The 17436-nt window shown below is 40.1% G+C and overlaps 1 protein-coding gene across 1 annotated transcript; it reads left to right on the plus strand.

The window, feature by feature from the left end:
• Window positions 1-8998: 8998 nt before the first annotated feature.
• Window positions 8999-15440, plus strand: LOC147627648 (FAM210B-like protein). Its single transcript, XM_086814568.1, has 3 exons — window positions 8999-9281; window positions 14781-14966; window positions 15058-15440. Exons 1-3 carry the CDS (start codon window positions 9003-9005, stop codon window positions 15232-15234), a joined length of 642 nt encoding a protein of 213 aa, XP_086670694.1. The 5' UTR covers window positions 8999-9002; the 3' UTR covers window positions 15235-15440.
• Window positions 15441-17436: the final 1996 nt, after the last annotated feature.

A 17436-nucleotide genomic window follows, 5' to 3' on the forward strand; every position in this document is an offset into this window, starting at 1 on the left:
CATATTGTGCGTACTAGCTGTGCTGGTGGCCTTACTAACCACAGTTGTTGCAAAATACTTTATTTTTTGCAGAAATGGAGCTCTGGTAGCCAAGAAGGTGGTCTTAAAGGCAAATACATAAGCATATGGATCCTCCTCACTTTTGCCCTTGAACTTCGGGTATTTCAAAGACATCCTATCTAAGGCTACTTATTCTTCTCCTTCTAGGTCTCTCTGCCTCTCTTGTTTCAGAGCTCCGGTGTGCATGCCATGGTGTCTGGTATGTTCATGAGTGAGTCATAAGTAGTGTAATGGATAGTGCATGGAGAATGAAGGAAGTTCAAGTAGAGTAATATGGTACCACCGTAGGCAGTCGGAGGCCTCTGGAAATGAGGGGTATCATACAGAAAGACTTCTGGAAGGGGCCCTGCCAACAGCAAGAGCAAAAATGACAAAATCAAGATCCTCTAAGAGATCTAGAGGGAGAGGAATTAAAGCTTCATATGTAGAACTAACCCCTTACCTTCCTACTCCCCTTCTTGGCATGCTAGTTCCCCAGCAGGATTGCTAAAAGTGTCACCATTCCAAAAAATTTATTGGAGACTATCACCAGAAAATAGGATCATATATGAAAGGTAAACAAAGTGTAATGATAGATTACTCGTAGGTCTTTACTCTTAAGCTTGCTTGGGTTTTTAATGGTCTATTGGGTCAGATGGCCAATGTAGTTCTTATTATGGAAAAAGGGTCAAGTTTAGCTTAAGTCAATGGGAATAAGACACACTTGTAAGGTAGGCTATAGTGTTTTTTTAAAAAGTGAACTCCTCTTTAAAGAATTCCTTTATAGTGTTTAAAAGTGAACTCCTCTTTGAAGAATTCCTCTATAGTGTTTAAAAGTGAACTCCTCTTTGAAGAATTCATTGAAGCTTAACTCGAGGTGACATAATTAGAGAAAGTAAGAGGGGTTTGAATGTATCGTATCTCTCTATTTTATTCCTAAAAAGCCCTTTTAACCTAGGCTTTCTTAACCTTTATGTAGGCTTTTATAATGTAAAGCATATTATATTAGTGTGAGGAAACACTTTGGAAGGATATGTCGATTTGAAATTGGGGACCAAGTCACATCACATAAGCTTGACTAACTTATGTTAGGCTTATTATGCTTATGCTTTTTATTAAGCAAAACATGATTCTCTTTTAAAAGGTTTCTTCTTTGTAGAAGTTGCACTGCCGCCGTTGGATGGGGAGAAGAAGAGTTTCATGCACTACACAACTCATTAAGGACCATGCCTTCACACATTGACTCAGAAGAAGAGTCCATGACCATAGCACATGCCTTTAATAAGGCCAAGACTTAAAAGAAGAGAGTAATCCTCTATGTCCCCCTATGACTATCTCTATGGTTGAATACTTAAAAAGGAAACTAGAAGCCTCGAATGAACAATGGATGAGAAATCAGCTCGTAAGCCATTAGGAGAGACCACAATTCTAGATCTCCCAATTTTGAATCCTCTATTATCTAGATCATTCACATGTTCATATCATCCAAGTTTAGATCACCAACCTAATCCACTTACCATAAGCCCGATATAATTTTCATTTCGCTGACAATTTAATTTCAAGGGCTTTTGAAACTCTATCAAATTCATCTCCCTCCATTACAATCAATCAAACAAAGCTCAGGTGCATCTCCAGCAATGATCAAGACGTGCGCTCGATAGTTTGTATCTATTGGAATTGTTGATTTACATCGTGCAAGTGTGCACCCCAATTGTAAACAACTATTGAGGTATTTGATCTTTAGCAATTCTCCTGTGGTTGGAGATTGTGCTGGAAAACATTAGGGTTTATGTAGGTTGCTTTACTCAATCACAACGAGATTGTAGCAGCACCCAAGGATGCAGTTCCTCCATACCTCCTTTACCAAGTCACACTAGACATCATAGGATGCTTCCATGGGCAAGAGATGAAAGAGAAAATGGGTATATGCTCAAATTCTATGTCAAACACACGGGCACATAGATAAGGATTATTATGCCATGGTGCCATCAACATGCTGTAGATCGATTTTAAATGATATCAATAGCATTCGGCCCATACAAAAAGTAGAACGACTCAACTTTTTAAAAAGAGATTAGATGAGACCAGTTGAGAAACCCTAATTGCTCTCATTAATCCATCTCACACAATGTAGAGAAGCTCCATAGCTAGCTTCATTATCCTTCACTAAAATAAGCACATTCTATAAGTGACAAGTTCACACATAACATAACCTAGCACTAATGTCCACACACTTGGCCAGTTGGGCACAACTATTATTATCCACATGATGCTACTACTATCCACACATCTAATGCTATCCACCAGACATATGTACGATGAGCTTGCATTCTCAACACTCCCCACTCACCATGTCCATGTACTCCATCTCTAAAGTACTCATACTTCTCTTTACTAAGTGATTTAGTAAAGATATCTGTAACATGTTCTTTTGTCTTCACATATGTCAAGTCAACCTATCCTGGCATGATAAACTGGATTACTACTACTCATGTTGTCACAATGTATGATAACTCCTCCATCATGATATTGTCCCAAATCACCAAGTAACTTTTTCAACCATACCACTTCATATGCAGCCATAACTGCTCCTCTATACTTTGTGTCTGTGCTAGATAAAGCAACTATGGGTTGCTTTATTTGCTCCAACTCACTACAGCTCTTCCCATGCTAAATGCATACCCACTAGTAGACCTCTTGTCTCATAAGCACTACCTGCCCAATCTGCATCTGTGTAACCATACACCATCACATCCTTTCCATGCTCATAAAACAAACCATAATGGGAAGTGGCCTTCATATATCTCATGATCCTCCTGACAACATTATGGATGGCTATAAAAAGGAACCTCTACTTGTCATTTGAATACTTTCACATTTGACGTGCTTTTTGTCTCTTTTCATGGAAGACGTCTCGGTTGCAATAATTTGAATTCAAAATTTGAACTACTTAATTAAATCATGTGAGTCATATTAGTTCCTTATATAAGAATTTTTGTTGGCATGACTTATCGTATGATAGATTTTATCATACGATTACATACCGGAAAGAGAAATAGAGTTGCAGAGAGGCCCCTCCTACAAGGATGTGAGCTAAACATAACCCCCCCAAAAAAATTTGTTAGAGAGATTAAGATCCCTAGAACTACTCCAATTCAAAACCGTTATCGTCTCCATAACTATCCACATTACAAAACAAGATTTAAATTCCATTTAAAAAAGGGTTAATAAGAAAAACCAAAGACCTCTAGGATTTTAAAAAATGTCTTGCCACTACACCAAGCATTTCTTGAAATTATTATATTTTTATTACCGCTAAGTAAATATATTTTATTAAACATAATTTTTTTGTAAAAGTGCCAAATTTTATTATATTGTTACTACCTCTAAGTAAATATAAATTTTACCTCTAATTTTTTTAAGAAAAGTGCTCAATTTTATTCCCCTTCTATACATTAATTATGTAAGAGAATAGGACAATAGCTTTATTTTTAAGACATGCTCAATTTTATTCCCCTTCTATACATTAATTATGTAAGACAATAGAACAATAGCTTTATTTTAAGCCCCCTGTTATGTCACATATGATCCCAAAAAGGGGTCCATCCCACAAGTCATCCAAATGAACCACTAGCTTATTATTAAGTCTCTTGGCTCCTTCCATATCAAGCTAAGCCACCAGCTATGCCACTTGAAAAGGGAGTTTCCAGTCACTAGAGTGTTTTTTCCATTGAATAACCTTCTAGGAGCTTTAAAAGGAATTTGCAAAAAATGTGAATTTTGGTAATCAAGAGGGGTCAAAGAGTAAATCTTACCATGCCAAGAGAGGTTTTTCTAACTATCCAAATGTCTCACATGAAAGAAACTAGCCAATTTCTTAACATTAATGTTCAAGGCTACTCTAAAGATGAAAATATACCAAATAGGAGGCAACTATAGCTTCAACATGTCTCTATAAATCAAGAATACCTAGAGCACAAAACTCCTTTAAGGTGTGTATCCTTTTCCAACCGTCTCTAAAAATCAAGAATACCTAGAGCACTAAACTCCTTAAAGGTGTGTATCCTTTTCCAACTATCTCTAAAAATCAAGAATACCTAGAGCACTAAACATGGATATCCTTTTCCAACTGTCTCTATAAATCAAGAATACCTAGAGAGCAATGAACTCCTTAAGGTGTATATCCTTTTCCAAGAAATCCACTAGGAAGGCCTCTTCTGAATATTAATCCTCCACAAAAGGCCTTGATGGGGCTCAATATTTTAAGCTAGTGAAATTCATTAAAATCAATAAAAGGTGTGTAAAATAATATATAGGTCTGTAAAATGAACTTTATCATAATCACTCTAGCATGAAAAGACAACAATGTGCAATCTCATTTTTTCACTTTGTTCATGACGCTTTGCATGACCTCACAAGTTAGTTACTTATCAGAAAAAATAACCACCCCCATGGAATAACCACCCCCATGGAATAACCTAGATGGGGTTGACCAAAAGGGGTTAGTGGATCAACAAATTTTAATATCTACAATTTTTTATTCGACATAGCAACCCCCATGGGGACAAGCTAGGTGAGGTGGACCTAATGGGGTTGTTAGAAGGTGATTAACAAGTTTTAATATCTATAATAAAAAGAAGAAAGCATATCGATATGTAGATAACTAGAACAAAATTGATTCAGCATGAGTATTATAAAAACTTTAGATGATTAAAAAAACACAAGAAGTTCAGAGGAGAGTTAACCTTGTTTAAAAAAGAGGTAACGATACAAGTACTACTACATGGAGTCAAATGTAGAGTAAGGCTAGTAATTCCAACACAAGTTTGGAATTAAAACATTAATAATTAAAACCATATAAGGATTAAAATTTTTTGAGAATTAGAGTCTCACTTTGGATTGGAGTAAGAATCTACGTATGCAGTAAAAGCTATGCAAAATAGGGAACTGAATGGTAAAACAACTATGTGCCAATATCTATTTTGTAGAGTGATCAAACTAAGCTAAAATTTTACCATGTCAAAGAGTTATTAGAGAAGAGATAATTTGGGGAGAGTTTATAACATTTTCCCAAAAAGCTCATATAAGGAAAATCATGAGAAACAAAGTATACCTTTTAAAACAAAGGGGGAAACGAAAAAGGAGAAAGTATACCTTTAAAAAAAAGTGGGGGAAATGAAAGTATACCTTTTAAAAAAGAGGGGAAAATGAAAAAGGAGAATCAAAGTATATCTTTTAAAAAAAAGGAGAAAATGAAAAAGGAGAAAATTGAAAAAGGGGGAATTTCCTAATTCAAGGTAGAGAAGTTAATTAATGTGTCTTAAAGTGAGGAAAAAGCTAGACTTGACATTTTTTACATTAGTTTATGTGAAGCCCCAATATTATATAAAATATGCTTGACCATGTGTCATAAGATTCAAAGAGAGATATCTGTGCTACATGGATCTAGAATCCAAGCTCTAGTAGGGTCTAGTAGAATACAGATGTTAAAATTGAAATTAACAAGGAAGAACAAGTAGAAGGAGTTCAACTAGAATGGAAAGTAGAGGGAGATCTTGCCTTTGCTTAATTAATATAAGATTACAAGAGTGAGCGAAAAGAGGTTAAAATTTTGGTAATGTTAAAAAAAAGGTTTTAAAAAATTAAAAAGTTTGATGCGGTGTGGTCTATTTTAAGAAACTTTTTCAAACATCGATATAACACCAATGTATCGACATGCCAATCAATGCTTTATCAATGCACCTATATTGATGCTTTATAAATCATCAAAGAAATGTAACAACAAATAGGTGTCCATATGACTCGTGACATGTTGTAGTGATATAACTTATCTACACAAACCCACAAGTTGACACATAACATACCCATGTGGCATCTCAACAAGTATCCACATTTAGTCATCCTCATCCTTGTCTTTTGGTGGACTTCCTATACACTCTTCTTCAACCCTTTTGGTGGAATTTTGCTACACTCTTCTTTAACCCTTTTACATTCACCATACAAATCAACTTTGAACCATACACCATACACCATACATATGTGGAGGACTCTTGCACCCCTTGATCACATATCACTAGGAGAACCACATGACTCCCCCCTTGAGCATTAACTAGAGATTTTCTGCCTCACACCAAATACAAAATAGACTAAACCCTTAACAATCACCAAAATACAAATCTAATTTTTTTAACTTGTTTTGTTTACAACTATTTTGTAATCATTTGATATGGCTTTTAATCTAATTTCATTGCTCTCAAAAATACCACACCCATCATGAAATTCCATACACCCTTTAGGAATGCAAGTATATACCTGACAATTTTTTTGCTAAGAAGGGAGTGCCAACTCACCAAGTCAACTTGATTTTGGAGTTTGATGGCCTCAAGGTCTCTAAAATTATTAAAGAGCTCCCCAATTCGTGAAACTTTTTTGCTAAGAAGGGAGTGCCAACTCACTATGCTAGCCTAATTTTGGAGTTCGATTGCCTCAAGGTGTCTCTCTAAAATTATTAAAGAGCTCCCCCAACTCGTGCTTGAATTTGAACCTTGCACTTTCCTAGTTCTAATGGGGGATTCAAAACTATCTGTGGTGAATACATGAAGCACCCATGCATGCCATCAAGGAGCCATCAAGGAGAACTACTATTGGGCAAGTTAAGTTGTTCTCCCTTTAACAAGGGGTGGAAAAACTTTTTTCTAGTCTAGTCTATTTCAAAAAATATGGTGGATTAAGTGAGAGCTAGGTTTTGTGCTTGGCCCACTTTTTTTGTGGACAATCTAGGACACTTTTTAGTGTGTTTGTAGATGTGATTGGGCTGAGTGGCAAGCATATGTCTTTCATGTCAATGGACTTTGCGCAATTTTTGGCACTTTGGAGCAACATAGATATCATTTTTGCTTCATTAAGGGTCTTTACTTGGGGTAGCATAGGAAGGCTAGAGATATCAATTTTGCTTCACTGAGGGTCTTTACTTGGGGTATCATAGAAAGGAGGCCAGAGAAAAGCAAGCCCCCACATTAAGCCACATAACGTTTTCCCCCAAGTCTTTACATAATTCAATAGGGAAGCTACATGATGGTGGCTACCATCAACATTGAAATAACTCCCTCATTGTCTTGTTTTTTTATTGGCACTCTCTTTATCTAGTAAAGTCTTCTAAGACTCTCCTCCTTGTAGGAGTAGTCTCGTGTTCCAATCTTTGCTTCTTGTTATGATGAGAGGTAGTAAGGCAGACACTTAGTTTGTTAAACCCAAGGACCTGAGCTAAGAAGGGATTTTATGGTGGTGGAGTAATGAGATCTAGCCTAATCTACATGCATGAAAATGTAAGAGAAATCAAGTTAATAATAGCCGTTATAGTTGACCTCAAACACATGCTTCATAGAGAGCATGTGTAGAAACATAGATGGAAGCATCACTGCAAAGGTGGCGAGTTAGGTGGCAATCTTAGAACTTTTATTACAAATACTACTACTCCCTTGCTGTACTGTGTTAGCAGCTTAATCACCCCAACATAGCTTCACTCATGCGTAGGTCTCATTCTCTCTCTTAACCTCAATTCAAAAAGCTCATTACATGAAGCTCAATAAATTTTGTAAGCAAGTACATCATCTCAACAGTGAAGCTGACCTCAATCCTATATAGGCTTCATAGAGAGGGTGGGCACAAACACATATGACATGCAAAGGTTGTTGCTGGTGAGTTAAGGTGGCAATCTTAGAACTTTCATTACAAATACTCTCCCTTGCTATATTGTATTAGCTGATGGCTCTATGTCAATGCTCATCATCATTTGAAGCATTCAAAAAGCACATTACATGAAGCTTAATAGCTTGTGGAGATCATCTCATCATTTAAGTCGATATCAAAAGAGAGAAATGACTTCAAACACAAGCAATAATTACAACAAGAAGCATTTAACACTACCGAGAATCTTCTTGGCTCTTTGCATGTGTGCAATATATATTTAACTACATGCTGACACATTGTTGTCATGTATAATTTTCACGTTCTTTTGCACGTTAACTCTATAGATTTTTCTTGTTCTTTTTCACATTAACTCTATCCATTGTCATTGTTGTCATATAGAATTTTCATATTCTTTTGCACATTAACTCTATTCAAATGCATCATGTCGTCAAAGTCTATAGGTTGATCCTTTTTTATGTTCTTGTTTGAAGGCTTACATATGTTTAATTTTTGTGATGCAAGGAGTGTGAAGCTATACACTATCAATGAAAGGTGTATGCTATATGGTTTTAGTGAGCCAAGAGGGCAATGATCCTATAATAATAGAGAACAAACACTCCTATACATGGAAGTTAGGCATGTTGAAGAGTCAATTGTTAGAGTTAGGCTTTGGATTATTCTTCTTCTCCCTTCCTCCCTTGCTCTCTCTCTTCTCCATCTGTGTGTGTGTTAAATTTTCCTTGAAGTATTTAACTTTGAGAGTTGTATTACTAAATCACTAAAAATAGGATGCATAGTGATACCAGCTTTGAGAGTTGGTATAAGTAAAGCACTAAAAATAGGATGAATAGAGGTTGTAGGGCACTTTCTGTGAGAAAGATTTCTAGAAGGCTGGATGCAGTCCCTTTTGAGCCACTGTTACATGACAACCTACTATGCTAGTGCAGTGGCCTTTTGCACTGTATGTGGGCTACACTTCTATTTTGGTCAAGGTAGCGTCAACGTCTATTTCACGTTAAGTCTGAAAGTACTTTGCATAACAGATAACACTTGCCATAAAACCGCTACCCAAGCACAGTAGTTATACACACCTACTAGAAAAGGGGGGGATCTCCCTGGGAGTCTCTAGTGTCCATCGTCCCCCTCCGTGCTAACGCGAGAAAGGGAATAAAAAACTTGTTGAGTGTGTAAACGCCCTAAGAAGCTGGTCAAGTTTCCAAGGACATCTTCATCTTGAAAAATACGTGGCCGAAGGTATGACACTTCCTCCTAATATGCCCGGGTGTGTGCAAAGATCCTTAGCACAACCACCACCCATGGCTTCCTCAAGCGCCTTGGTGTGCCCAATGGCAACAGCTCACACAGCTCGCCTGGCCTCTTCCTCCATAGCTGCGCCTTCGGACCGCCCCTTCGCCACCCACCTCTTCACCCCTCCCCTCCGCCGCAACCGCCCCTTTTTAATCTCGTGTTCAGCTACCCAGGAGAAAGACTCCCCTCCAGAGACCGCCGATGAGGTCACTCGCAAATTCGGATTAGAGGCAGGTTTATGGAAGGTATGCCCAATTTTCTTCCTCTTTGTTCTTGGGTGTTTTCTGTTATGCTTTAATTACCCAAATATTGATGCCCCTGAGAGTCTTGATAATGCAATCAATCAGTTGCATGCAACTATGGCCCATTGGGCTGCGAAAATTGCCCAAATCAAGTTATACTCTGCCCCGTACTTTTCACCCAGAAGACGGGTGGAGAAAAAAACAATGGCTCGGCCAAAGAGGAGGTGAGGTGAAGAAGTCTCTGGCGCAGCCCTAAATGACAGCATAAACAAGAGGAGTTGACGTGTAGAGGCTCCAGCTTCGCCCTGAATGGCAGCATAAACAGAACGAGGAAGAGCAGCAACAGAAATAGAACAAGTCAAAAGCAAGCTCGGAATCTGGGGAGGGGGAGCGATGGAGCCAAACTAGTGCAGGTACCCATGCGAATCAGAGAGGCCACAACAAATCACAAGCAGGCCAGCCCCAAGATGGCAACCCACCTGTGAAAGCCCAACCCTGAAAGCACCCAACAACACAACACTGATGATGAAACCCTAGAAACTAAAGAGCACGAGGCAAAACCCTAAAAGGAAGACACAGAAAATAGAGATGGGGAAGGGGGGAGATGGAATCCCCCCTTCCCCAACAGGATCGCCAGAATTTAGCTTAACTGTAGCTAAACTGAATGCCAATGAAGAACATAAAGAAGAGAGAGAGAGATTGAATTCATTGCCTCGATCAATGGGAAAGCCCCCTTTTATACATTTTCATGGCTGCAAGGCTCTTGTTACAATCCCTTTGCATGTGGGATAACTCACAACACTTTACTGCACTTCCACTTGTCCATGGACAGCCTACCCCTCTACATGCGGGCGGAGCAGAGTATGGCGGGCTGTGCAAGCGGGGGGTGGGGGGGGGTGTAGAAGCACAGGGAGGAGGGGCAGAGGTGGAATAGGGGGGAGCTCCAGATCTATTGGGTTCTCAGTTTGCAAAGTGACTTATAAGTTAAATGATTCCATATGAAAAGCTTTTATTGGAAAAAGCTATATAAGTGAGGGTTATGTGATGAGTGGATTCTTTTATTGTATTGTCATGTGACAAGGTGGTGTGTGCCTAGACCATGGAGGCAATCCACTCTTGATTGTCCATCCTTGATGTAGACGGTCCAACGATGGTTCCTTAGGGCAAGTTCTAGTTGTATGGAATGCCAGGGCTGATTGGAGTGGTCTGTATGGACCATAGTAGCAATGGAACGGGAACAGGAACGGAACGAAAGCACCACCAGGGGAACGGGAACGGGAAAAAGGGGGAACGGGAACAGGGAACGACCTAGATAATTCCTAGAAATGACAATAAATCTTAACATACAATGCTCATTTATATTACCAAATTAGTGCACCACACAATTTGCATGGCTAGATACTAACACTGAACAGATCTCACAAGTCAAAATAAATTAGCCCACATGTGACATCATACATGACATAAGTGACAAAAAGCACAAAATGTGGCCCATAGCCTAGATAAAAGAAACAACCCAAGTCCAGAGTCCAAGCCTCAAGGTGACATGCAAATAGTAAGGAGATATCATGCATGGCTACTGCCAGTGATGCCATCAAGGAGACTATCATCTATGTCATCCAAGAAAGCCATATTATCAAGACCAACATCTGCAACATCCAAATCTTCAACCCCATCCTGACTAGGATCTGCAAGTCCATGTGTCTCCTCATCATCCGAGGACTTCTCATCAAGCAATATAAACTCTCTGGTTTGGGAGAAGCCATATCCCCAAGCAAGCGCAAATTAGCACTTACAAAAATCAAGTCATTGACTTATTTTGTCCCAAATTTGTTTCTCTTCTTGGATGCAACATGGCCGAACACACTCCATAGGTCCTCAATCGGAGAGGAGCTTGCACCTTGAGACAAGATCCTTATTGCCAATGATTGAAGTTGTGGTGTATGAGCCCCATAATCCTCCCACCATAAAGTAGCCCCTATCTTAAACCTATCTCTCTGTGCATCAGCCGATCCAAACCTTCCCAACTTGCTGCGATAAAATCCAAGTTGGTCTTTCACCAACCTTCGTTTATCTGCATCACGAACCTCCCTAGAAAGCACTGTCTCCCAACCATCCATCACCTCATCATCGACCTCTTGTCCACATCCTTGGAACTCGGGATCCAAGACACACGCAGCAGCATGCATAGGAGAATGATAACCATTCCATCGTGCTTCACATAATTCTCGAACCTCTGCATATTTCTCATCAGACAAGCCCATTTCCCCTATTTTCTCGATCATTCGGTCAACCCCCTCATAAACCTTGCCAATGCATGGCTCCTATCCATCTGCAATCCGGATCAAGCGCATGATTGGCTTCATCATAGCATTGATAATGTTGACTTCATCCCAAAATGTGAAGTCTTGTAAGGTTCTTGCAACCTCTATGCCAGCTCTTGACCGAGAAAGAGCCCATCCCATCCACTCATTGCATACAACCAACTGCTTCAAAGGCAAGTGCACTTTGGATAACCTCTTCATGATGAGAAAGTTATAACCAAAGCGTGTTTCTGAGTACTTCAAGAGATCCTTTTTGGGCGATCTCTTGCGGAATTCATTCAAAATAAACTGATGGTTTTGAATGAAGCTTATTATCTCCTTGCCTTTTTGAATGTGTGGATCAACCCATGGCAAGCTACCAACATCCTTCAATAAGTTGCTCAAACAATGAGCAATGCATGGACTAAATGTGATATGTGGATACCTATCTTCAAGCTTAAGACCAGCTGCTCTATTTGTTGCCTCACCATCAGCTAAGAATTGAATAACATTCTCTGGTCCAACTTTCTCAATACCTTCGGCCCACTCTTCCACAAGTTGACCTGCAGTTTTTCCAGTCCCAGAAGCACCATGTGAGAAAATGAATTGCATTCTTCCTCGAGAATAAGCAACCATGCCATGAATGGACCTTTTTCAAGTGTCACTCTAGCCATCTGTAATAAGTGACACCATTCTTTGCCCAACTTTCATGCACAGACTCTAAAGCACATTCAATTGCAGCTTTCTCCTTTTGCAGCAAGGTGGTGCGTAGTGTCTCATACGAAGGAGGCTTGTATGTTGGGCCATACCGTGCAATCTCTTGCACCATTTCAATGAAATATGGAGACCTGGCAACATTGAATGCTACATGATCATGATAAAAGAACCTTGCAACAATTGCATCTACCCTCTCTTTCTTGCGGGGATCCCAAGTTGCTCCCAAGGTTTGCTGCTTGCTGGAGCTTGCACCCATAGGCTGCGAATCTTGGGAAAATGCAAAGCTCCCAAGTCCTCCATATTGCTGTCCATCTCCCATGTGTACATCTTCCCCATGTCTATTGAAGTAAGATGCATCAATTGCCGGTTTCTTTCGTGCACATGCTTTCTCCTCTTCACTTGGGTACTTTGCCAAAAGCTCTCTACGCATTTCAGGTGTTGTCCCTGGGCATTTGTTCACTTGTGCTTTTTCATTGTTTACATGGCATAGATATGCTCTCACACGGTTTGCTCCTCTTGACTTCTCTTTGTTACATTGCTTGCATTTCCATCGTGTTGCACCTCCCTTTGATGAATACCTTTCTAGCCTTTCAACTTCGTTCCACCAAGTAGCATTCGAAGCCGATCGCTTTGAACCCGAGTAAGCCATGATTTTTGCAAATTCAGGCAAAAAGTTGAATAGACATTCAAAGCTAACCATTACAGAGAAATGAGTCCTTTTTCTGTCTATTGTTTAATGGGGAGAGACTGTGCACTGTGCAGTCCAGACTCTGAAGTTTGAACAGTGACATAGTTAATTTTTAAAAGATCAAAAGTTCAAACTTCAAACAGAGAAAGAGAGAGAGAAGAAAGAGAAAAGCTTGCTGCCTTGCCTTGTAAAGATTTTTCTTGTGAATCTTGACCCATGATGGAGGCATTAGGCAGCGATCACAAGGGCCCCCATGAGGATTAGGCAGCACACATTGGTGGTGGTGGATCCACCCCAACCACCCCACCTCCTAGGTGCTACATTCGAGAGAGCTCAAAGCACTCCAATCGCAGAAGGCCAGATGTCTGAGGCCTACTGGGTTGAGGCAATCCTCCACACAGCAGCTCCTGACCTGGGAGATACTCTAGCGACATAGGAGCGCTCCTTACGGGCAGTGGATGTAGAGAGCATGTATGAGGACATAGATGCAGAAGCTAAACAATGACCTCCCTATTGCTAGATAGAGGTCTTGTACTTGAGATGTGCAGTTTGTCACACCACATGCTTCAGCCGTTACGGTGCCACTTGTAATTTTGTAAGGCTGTTTTGTTTTTAGTAGTTAGTTTGCTTTATCTTTTTCCATGCTACGGTTACTTCATGGAGTCATTGTAACACTTTGAGTCTCATAGACTGTTAGGTCTTTTGCATATGTTAGTATACTTCTTTTTCTTCTTCTTCTCTCTCTCTCTCTCTCTCTCTTTTATGGATGAGGATGGATGTGCTGTGTGTTGTAGTGGCATGGCAATGTAAGAGATACTGCTATCGTCGTCATTGTGCATGTGGGTAGTTTATGTTTTTTTCTTTTTCATGACCATGTTACCTCATGGTATCATTGTGGCGAGACAGACTTGTAGCCCAGTGGTGGTAGGTCTCACCTGGGACCCATAGGGGTGAGGCAGTTTTTTTTTTGTTTTTTTGTTTTTTTTTGTTTTTTTTTGGGGGGGGGGGGGGGGGGGGGGGGGGGGGGGAGGTTCTTGGGTTTGAGCCTCCCCAAGGCTACCCGAAGGCACTACTATCTATGGGTGGGGAAAAAAAGGTCACTGATGCAGGATCTCATACCGGGAAAAAAAAAAACATTTTGTTTGGTCTCGCAGACCCTTTGGGTCTTTTGAAGACATTTAATATAACTTTCTTTCTTGCATAAGTGCTTTGTGTGTTTAGAAAATGTTGTACTTGTATGTTATTATGGCCAGACAGGTTGTAGTGCCATTAACTACCTGCTGCTACTTATACTGCATGTCTTTCCCTTTTTCCTTGAGCTCATGGTTGATTATGGAACATTGCATGTTGGGATTGGGAGGTGTAGATGCTTGACAATACCCATGCACTCCTACATGCTACTATTTTAGAAGCTTTTGTGTATGCTAGTAGAGGAAAGCTCATACTCCCAGCTGAGCTCACAATAGATTGTCTTCAAGATTATTTATGAAGATTGATGAGGTGAGTGGGGATGTCATAGCACGTTGTCTAGCTCGTGGGTAGACGCTTATGGAGTTAAGATTGCACTTTGGTTTTGTTAAGTTTGGGAAATGACGTGAACTTCTATTGATATAATTTTCTATTTGGGGTCTTGCCTGATTCTCACCTGTGTGTTTAACAAAACAAAATATAAAGAGACAAGGTTATTGCCACATGTATGTTTTAAGACCTATACGGCCACTTCCATCTCCTGGTCATTGGTTTCTTTTGGCCTTTGTTATATGCTTATAAGCTCCGGTGTTTGTATGTTTTCAGATCTTTACTTCAAAGAATGAGACTGGAGAAGGTGGAAGTGAGAAGAAGGGCAACCAAGCCAAGGAGTTACTCACTCGATATGGAGGCGCTTACTTGGCCACTTCCATCTCTTTGTCATTGGTTTCTTTTGGCCTTTGCTATGTACTTATAAGCTCTGGTGTTGATGTGGCAGGCTTACTTCAAAAGGTGTGTGGCCTTGGGCACTTGGATCTGGTTCGTTATACTACCACTAGTAATTTCTCTGGAGTGGACTGAGTCTTCTTGTATCTTTTTGTAGATTGGGATTCAAACGAATGAGACTGGAGAGAAGGTGGGGACTTTTGCCCTAGCTTATGCAGCGCACAAGGCGGCGTCACCAGTTCGATTTCCTCCTACTGTTGCCCTTACACCTATTGTTGCTGGCTGGCTGGGCAAAAAGACGATAGAGTCTGAGGAGGACAAGGGCAGTTCTTAAGGCTGGCAAACTTTTGTGGTTGTCAACCTTTTTTTAAAAAGTTCTTTGAAGATCTTGTTACAAAGCAATGCATGTAAGAGTCATTTGTAATTTTATGATATGACTTATTCCATCAAGGATGGCTATCGTGTGTTGCAACTTACAGTCAGTGTTTTAAAAGCAACACATCATAAGCTGTCCATCAAGGATAAGGCATGCTTTTTTTATTTGGGTTTTTTTCTTGTTTTAGGGAAGAGAGGGGGGGGGGCGGGGGCGGGGGGGGGGGGGGGGGGGGGGGGCGCGTGGGGTTGCGGCGAGGGCCGGGTTGCTGGTCTTTATTTGGAGTTTTGGGTATCATCAGAGCCAAGACAGTCTTTAGGGGGGGAGGGGGGTGGTTGGGGTTAACGGCCTTTTACATCAATAGCATGGTTATGGTCTCTCTCTCTCTCTCTCTGTCTCTCTTTGCCAAATTCTTTGGGCTATATATAATTAATGTAGTCCTATTTGCATGCTTGTAGTTCAAAAATGTACGGTGGATTTGTTGTTCAAAAATGTACGGTGGATACAAAATGTGCTGGTAACATTGACGTGTTAGATTATGTTGACACTTCTCGTAGTTAAATGTAAACGTACAATAGCTATGTGGAAGGACAACTTTCAATTTCCTCTTGTTTATATTTCTACTATTATTTGTAATAGGTCAATGTAAATAGTGGTCTTTAAAAATGAGCTTTTAACATCTTGTGATATGTGAGTCAAGAACATGTGCATGCTAATGTTATTCTAGTTCACATGAATTGTTTCTTCTCCTCTTTCTTGTGATTATGCTATATCCAACTCGAAATTAAGATGATTGGAACTATGATTCTATGTTGCTGTATACTCAAAATGAAGAAGCTTGGATCTAGTGATAAATTATAAATTGAAACTACTCAACCTAAATTTCTATATTTCATAACTTGTAGTTCCAAGATTAAATGTGTTTTTGAAGGAATATTAAATGTGTTTTTCGAAGGAATGTTGCACTCCTTGGTCTTGTAAATTTTGTGGACAGAGTGTGTTAAGCTATCAATCCACATGGAAATGTGGTTATATACACAATCACACAAAAAATAGTGTAAGAATGTCATGTACTCAATATGAAAATTTTACACTATTCAAGTCAAGAACTTACTTTAGCCTTGCCGAAGCGGGTGTCATCGGGTCTTGCCATCAAGCCGTAAATGGAACTTCCCATTGTGGGTGCACTAGCTCGTCTATCGCGTCCTCACTCCATTGTCACCCCGGAATGTCCTTTGCCAAAGGGGTGAACGGAGAGCTCTCAATGCCTAGATGGAGGCAAGAAGAGTTGATCCTTCGCGATGGTTTTCTCTCACAAAAGGCGAGAAAAGAACAAGTTAATGTAAGAGGGAAATCTACAATCACACCTATTCAAGCAAACATCCATCAAGCAAGTAAGAATACAATAGTATGCATGCAAGCAAGAAGAGGGAAGGAGAGCTCACGAGAAAATTATTGCAAGGGAATGATTGTGCATTGCTTATTGGCAAAAATGACTATTTTTCACACTAACTTGGTCAAACTTGAAAATGGTCAGATCTCTATTACTTGTCTTAAGCAACTACGTACACCAAATTTGTAGATTTTTCCTATTTGACATTAAGTGCTTGGTAAGGCTGCTTTATATGTTTGAGTGCCGTCTTACAAGAGTGCCCGTTCATGGTGGCAAGATAGCAACGTGCCTTATGATAGTTTGGGCAAGGCAAAACCATGTTAACCTACGGAGCGGTTAACATAATCCCCTTTCTAATGGTGATTGTGTCCTTGTGTCACCCAAGCCAATGGTGAAGCTATTGTTGGGAGGCAGATGGTCCATGATACGCAAGAGTTGGTGGCGGCCAATGTTGAGTGGTATAATTTGGAATCGATCAGTAGCCAGATACATGGCAAGGTGATGGGAAGCTTTGGGCAGCCTTGATGGTAGACAACTTGGCAAGGCGGCATGGAAAGTGATAGATGATATAGAGGTGCTTCATGCCAGGCCCCCATTGGTTGTGAAAGTGATGTGGACCCTTCGAGGTGAGGTAGTTCGTAGGAGGAGTCTGCACATTGTGATTGGTATTAGTGTGCCACGACCCTATGGAATGATTAGCATTGATAGATGAAGGTTTGGGATGTCTTGGCGTAACAAATTATTATGCTCAGATCTCATAGCGTGATGTC

This window comes from Cibotium barometz, chromosome 20 (genome assembly GCF_041138505.1).
Source record: "Cibotium barometz isolate CiBa-2024 chromosome 20, ASM4113850v1, whole genome shotgun sequence".
NCBI lineage: Eukaryota > Viridiplantae > Streptophyta > Polypodiopsida > Cyatheales > Cibotiaceae > Cibotium > Cibotium barometz.

Excerpts from the sequence above, each read along its gene's own strand:
- LOC147627648 (XM_086814568.1), top strand. The coding sequence starts at position 9,003 with ATGCCCGGGTGTGTGCAAAGATCCTTAGCACAACCACCACCCATGGCT. Across the intron at positions 9,282-14,780 it reads TAGAGGCAGGTTTATGGAAG|ATCTTTACTTCAAAGAATGA; the intron begins GTATGCCCAATT and ends GTATGTTTTCAG. Across the intron at positions 14,967-15,057 it reads TGGCAGGCTTACTTCAAAAG|ATTGGGATTCAAACGAATGA; the intron begins GTGTGTGGCCTT and ends ATCTTTTTGTAG.